The 6,000-nt window shown below is 65.7% G+C and overlaps 3 protein-coding genes across 3 annotated transcripts; 1 reads left to right on the top strand and 2 right to left on the bottom strand.

Moving 5' to 3' along the window:
• Window position 1: 1 nt before the first annotated feature.
• AURANDRAFT_17538 (hypothetical protein) lies at window positions 2-241 on the bottom strand (the record flags this gene model as incomplete). The annotated part of the gene is made up of 1 exon (XM_009039343.1): window positions 2-241. A coding segment is annotated over one exon (240 nt), but the record flags the coding sequence as incomplete, so codon positions are not given.
• A 1,502-nt stretch (window positions 242-1,743) lies between these two features.
• AURANDRAFT_64691 (hypothetical protein) lies at window positions 1,744-2,235 on the top strand (the record flags this gene model as incomplete). The annotated part of the gene is made up of 1 exon (XM_009039489.1): window positions 1,744-2,235. One exon carries the CDS (start codon window positions 1,744-1,746, stop codon window positions 2,233-2,235), a length of 492 nt encoding a protein of 163 aa, XP_009037737.1.
• Window positions 2,236-3,668: 1,433 nt separating this feature from the next.
• On the bottom strand, window positions 3,669-4,840 carry AURANDRAFT_71764 (hypothetical protein; the record flags this gene model as incomplete). Its single annotated transcript, XM_009039342.1, has 1 exon — window positions 3,669-4,840. One exon carries the CDS (start codon window positions 4,692-4,694, stop codon window positions 3,684-3,686), a length of 1,011 nt encoding a protein of 336 aa, XP_009037590.1.
• Between the last annotated feature and the right edge of the window lie 1,160 nt (window positions 4,841-6,000).

Here is a 6,000-nt window from a genome sequence, read left to right as displayed (position 1 = left end):
GTCCTAAGGTCAGCTCAATGAGAACAGAAATCTCATGTAGAACAAAAGGGTAAACGCTGACTTGATTTTGATTTTCAGTATGAATACAAACTGTGAAAGCATGGCCTATCGATCCTTTAGATCTTTCGAATTTGAAGCTAGAGGTGTCAGAAAAGTTACCACAGGGATAACTGGCTTGTGGCAGCCAAGCGTTCATAGCGACGTTGCTTTTTGATTCTTCGATGTCGGCTCTTCCTATCATTGTGTCGCAGAAGTCACCAAGTGTAGGATTGTTCACCCACTAACAGGGAACGTGAGCTGGGTTTAGACCGTCGTGAGACAGGTTAGTTTTACCCTACTGATGAACGGTTGTCGCGACAGTAATCTAACTTAGTACGAGAGGAACCGTTGGTTCAGATATTTGGTCATTGCGGTTAGCTGAACAGCTAGTGCCGCGAAGCTACCATCTGTAGGATTATGACTGAACGCCTCTAAGTCAGAATCCATGCTGGAAAGCGACGATATTCACCTCTCCCGATGTTACACGCATCACGATAGGCTTCGGCCGAGCATCATACTCCATCGCAATTTCGAATGTTGGGAGGGATAAATCCTTTGTAGACGACTTAAATATGGAACGGGGTATTGTAAGCATGAGAGTAGGCTTTGTCCTACGATCTGCTGAGATTCAGCCTCTTGTTCCGGCGATTTGTTAATGTGAAAGCAGACAGCGAGCTTCTGTGCGCCCTCTTCCGAGAGTCGAGCTGCACGTCGATCCATCTCTTTCGCGCTCCCCCCCCAATCAAACCAAACACACAAACCAATTCAGCTCCAATTGGAGCGAACCAACCCAAACCCAAAAACAAAACCCGTGCCTTTTTGTGCGGGTTTCTCATCTGCGTCTCCCGACGCAACACTCTACTCCAGAAGACCAACTTTAACACCAAGCCGCTTTCGTGCGGGTTTTATCTTCATAGTGATCGACTACTCGGACTACTACTACTACGACTCATCGACTCCCACCACTTCTCTGAAAACGCCCAAGTCCAAATCGTGCGGGTTTCTCGGCGACCATTGCCAAGTACCCTGCACCGGACACTTTTGACGCCCGAATACGCCCGTTTCCTCGCGCCGTAAAACGCCCCTCGCCGTCCGCCGCGCCTCGCCCCGCCCCCGCCGGGACTCCCTCTGCTCGACCGACGCACAAACCCGCGCGCGCGCGCGCGCCCGTCGCCGCGCGCGGCCGCGAATACGGCCTTTTCTCCCGCCTTCGCGCGCGCGCCGCCGCCCCTCCTCGACGCCACTCGTCCGTCGCGCCGCCCGCGCCCCGCGACGACGCCGCGCGCGGCCCGCTCGCGACGCGCCGCGATCCGTCGCGCCCGCGTTGCGCGCCGCCGAGGCCTCGCGGCACCGTGCCTGCACGCTGAAGTCGAGCTCCAGGCCTTGGCCACTTCGGCGGCACCGCGTCTCGCCTCGCGAAGCGTCTCGCCTCGCGTCGCTTCGAGGCGGCGCGAAGCGTCTCGCCTCGCGAAGCGACGCCGTGCGCGCGCGCCGACGACCTCCAGACGCCGCGCGACGTGCCGGGCGGCTCGCGCGAAGGCGTCGCGCGGCACACCCATCGACGCGACCCGCCGCGCTGACGCACGCGCGCCTCGGCGACGCGCTCCAAGCGCTGCCGAAGCGCTGCGACGCTCTCAGCGCGCTCCGCCTGCGCGCTTCCGGCGTTGCTTGCCGTACGCCGCAGCGACGATACCCGCGCGCATGATGCTGCTGTCCGCGCGCGCGACGCCGTTCCAGCTTGCGACGCGCTTCTTCGCGAGCGGCGGCGGCCGAGGCCGAACCTTTCTCGATCGCCTGCGCGCCGAGCCCGGCCTCGTCAAATTTCAGTTCTCTCGATCCTCGGGACCGGGCGGCCAGAACGTCAACAAGGTCAACACGAAAGCGGAGCTGCGCCTGGACCTTCGCCGCGCCGTCGGCGCCGCGGCGCTCCCGCGAGACGTCGCCGACCGCCTCGCCGCCGCGGCCACCGTGACCACCGAGGGCGTCCTCGCCGTCGCGTCCCAGGCGCACCGCACGCAGAAGGGCAACCGCGAGGACTGCGAGGCGAAGCTCGCGGCGCTCCTCGACGACGCGTGGGATCCGCCGAAGAAGCGGGCGCTCCGCGTCGGCATCTCGGAGACGACGAAGCGGAAACGCGCCGAGGGCAAACGACGGCGGGGCGACGTGAAGTCGAACCGGGGCCGCGTCGACTATTGACATCGGCGGCTGATCCTAAATTTCCGAACGCCTCAGAGGCTTGGCTACCGTGGCGGACGCCTCAAGTGGCGCCTCGTGCCTCGTAGGCCTCCTCGGGGTATACTTGCAGGGATCGAGCAGACAAGTTTGGATAACGCTTTTCGGCAATGGCAGACGCTGGCTCGGGGGCAGCTCCTGCGCTTGTGAAGCTGTGCGGGGCATGCGGCGAGCGGAAGTGCAAGGACGCGTTCAGCAACAAGCAGTGGGCCGCGAAGGCGGCGAAGCGGCGCTGCAAAGTGTGTGTGGCCTCGGATGCATCGATTGGTGGCGAGGCGAACGCGAGCATCCCGAGTCGCGTTGAGACCTCCACCGAGTGTCCGATCTGCACGTACACGTACTCTTCGCCTGCGGAGCTGACGACGCTCCATTGCCAGCACGTAATCTGCGCGAAATGCTTCAATCGAATGGACCGCGACTTCGACGGGGCGCAACGGAGATGCCCGCTGTGCCGCGCGCGGTTCCTGAACCTGGGCGCGGCGGCTCAAGTGCATCACCGCGACCACGGTCTCGCCTTGAACGCTAGTCTCGAAGCTGCCCTGTCTGAAGTCGAAGGCCATCCATATTTGGAGCCTCTCTTTGGGTCCTGGCTGCAGCCCCACGGCTGGGAACCCGACGGGCGCGGCGCTCACGGCGCTCGCCGAGGACCTCGTGGCCATTCAATTCCTGATATCGTCTCGAGACTCACCGCTCACGACAAAAAGGCAATCATTTCCATGTCATTGTCGCTCGCGATGCGGGTCCCCACGTCGTATTTGTACCTCGAGAGCAGTCCGCTGCTGCGCATGCTACGCGCCGGCGCTGATCCCTCCGCGCTGTCTAGTCCACCGCCCGGACAGCCTCCCGACGACGTCGGGGCGACGGCGCTGCATTGTCTTCCCGAGTTGGCGGACCCGAACAGCGGCGCGTCTCACTCGAACGTCCTCGTCCTGGCTCGTCAATTGCTAGACGCCGGCGCTGACGTGAATGCGCGCGCCGGCCCCGGTTTGTATAGGGTCACGCCACTTATGCGCGCATGCAGCTCGGACGTCGCGACGAATCTCGACTTGATTGACCTCTACCTGGCGCGGGGAGCGGATCCGAACCTCACCGATGTTTACGGGCAGACCGCTGCAATGCACAGCATGCCCTTTGCCCCGGCGGCGGCGAGGAGGCTTGTCTTGCTCCCATCCATTGATCTCTCGCTTCGCGTGCACAGCGACAGAAACAGGGGGCAGTCGCTGATGGACATGGTGCTTTTCGGTCTCGCGAATATATCCCACATCGGACTGGAAAGTGACGCTGAGGACCAGCGCCACGTCCTCCAAGCGCAGCTGGAGGACCTCCATGCCCTCATTTCCGAACGCCTTTCGGCGCCTCGCTAGCTACCGCCTGTTGTCTAAAGCCAGTGCCTGAATATGAGCGGCCCTCGGTTAGTTCCACGCGAGCGCGCCTCGGTCCTTCCAGTAGGCCGCGCCGTCCTGGCGGCACGCGCGCATGAGCTCCGCGAGGAGGTCCGGGTCGTCCGCGAGGCGCCGGGCGCACGCGTCCGCGCCGAGGTTCGACGCGAGCTGGTCCGCGGTGACGGCGCCCGAGAGGACGTGGGGCCGGAACGGCTGGGCGAGGACGGCCGCGAGCGCGAGCGCGTCGGGCGCGACGTCGAGCTCCGCGGCCTTGGCGACGAGCGGGGCGCACTCGAGCGCGCGGCCGTTGGCCATGGCCTCCTTGACGATGATGTCGACGCCGGCCTCGGCCGCTCGCACGAGCGCGTCGTGGGGCCCCTGCTCGAGCACGTTGTAGGTGACCTGCAGCGCGTCGAAGAGCTTCTCGTCGCCGCCGGCTTCGAGCGCCTTGGCGACGACGTCGGCCTGCGCCGGGCTCGACACGGACGCGCCGATGCGCCAGCCGCGCTCCGCCTTGATCGCGCGGAGTTCCGCCAGCACCGCTTCGTCGTCGAGCACGCCGGAATCGAGCGTCGCCGAGTGGATCTGGTAGAGATCGACGTAGTCGCCGATGAGCGCCGCGGTCTCGAGCGTCTGGCTCCGCAGGTGCGCGAGCGAGTGGTCCTTTATCTCGTGGGGCTCCCCGTCCGTCGTCACGCGCCACCCGGCGTTGTAGCGGTAGCCCCACTTGGACGACACGCAGACTTCCGAGGGCTTGATGCCGCGCTCGCGCAGCCAGGCGCCGAGGAACTCCTCGGCCTTGCCGTACGAGCGCGCGGCGTCGAACCAGCGCACGCCGGACGCCCACGCCGCGTCGAGCACAACGAACGCTTGCGCTTGCATCGACGCCTCGTCGCGGCCGCCGAGGTGTTGCTCGCGGCCGAGATTGATGTAGCCCGGGCGGCCCAGCGCGGCGAGGCCGACGCCGATGCGCTTCGGAATCTCAAATTTGGGCGAGAGGCCCATGGCAGAGATCGCGCACGCGAGAACGCCTGCTCTCATATGCGTGAGCACGGCGTCGGCTGGGGCGCGTTGGCTGTCTCAAACCGAGCCACAGCGTCGCGTACGAGAGCTCAGGAGTTCCGGATTGCGCGGTGCGAGCGCGAGCGCGGCGTCGGCTGCCACGGCGCGCGTCTCAAGTCCAAGCCACAGCGTCGGCAAGGAGCGTCTGTGGCTCGAGAAATTCAACATCTTCAAGAGCAGGTTCGATGCAGTGGTGCTGCCCCGGCGGCGCCGCGGCATGGACGCCACAATCGTGCTACACTACGACGAAGGGAATGTAAAGCACACGACGCGCCTCTCCCTGCCGCGATCGAAGCTGGGGCTGCCTCTGTCAAAGCTAGCAAAGTCGTTTGCAAAGAGCCTTTCAGCCAAGCTCGGCAGCCCGATCGATCGAGGTCGCCTTGTATTCCAGACGGACGGCGTCGCGCACGCCCACGACCGTCCAGTTGCGGATGTCGTCAGCGCAAATGATGACGCCACACTGATCCGCGTGCGTCTGAAGGCGGCAGCTGCGCCCACGGTGCCAACGCCCAGTCCGAAGACGAGCCCCGAGCGCGCGCCCGCGCCGCTCGCGCCCGCGCCGCCGGTACCGGCGCCGCCGGTACCAACACCCGCGCCGCCGGCACCGGCGCCGCCGGTACCAGCACCCGCGCCGCCGGCACCGGCGTCCAAAAGCCAGCGCGGCCAACACGTGATCAAAGCCGCGCAACACCGAGACGTCGTCGAGCAGCAGCGGGAGATGGGCGAGACCGGCAACCTGACGATGACGGCCGTGGAGTCGGCGTCGTGTCTCTCCGCCGAGGGGACGACGCGCGAGGAGGGCGTCGCCGAGGACCTGCTGCCGATCGTCTACGGCGGCCTCCACAACGTCTACCTCGCGAGCGTCGCGCCGCTGCTCGGCGACCGGCGGTGGACGAAAGCCGTCGCGTCGGCCGTCGAGGCCGCGGTCTTCGACCAGCGCGCGCGCGGCGCGGGCGCGGCGCGCGTCTGCGTGCTCGGGCTCGGCACGGGCGCGGCGGCCTGCGCCGCGGCGCGCGTCGGCGCCGAAGTCGTCTGGGTCGAGACGCTCAAGCGCTACGCGAACGTCGCGGCCGCTCTCGCGAGGCGAAACGGCCTCCGCGTCGACGCGCGCCACTACGCGAGCAAAGGTGCCACGCTCGCGTCCTGGAAGGGGGACGGCGACCCCTTCGACGTCGTGGTGACGGAGAGCGGCGTCGCGACGGACTTGTTGGGCAACGAGCTCCTCGTGCTCGCGCGCGCCGCGCGGTCCGCGCTGCTCCGGCGCCCCCACGGGCGGTTCCTGCCC

This window comes from Aureococcus anophagefferens, assembly GCF_000186865.1.
Source record: "Aureococcus anophagefferens unplaced genomic scaffold AURANscaffold_11, whole genome shotgun sequence".
In the NCBI taxonomy this organism is placed as follows: Eukaryota; class Pelagophyceae; order Pelagomonadales; family Pelagomonadaceae; genus Aureococcus; species Aureococcus anophagefferens.
Note: the sequence above shows the minus strand (reverse complement) of the source record. Positions and strands in the feature narration are given on the sequence as shown.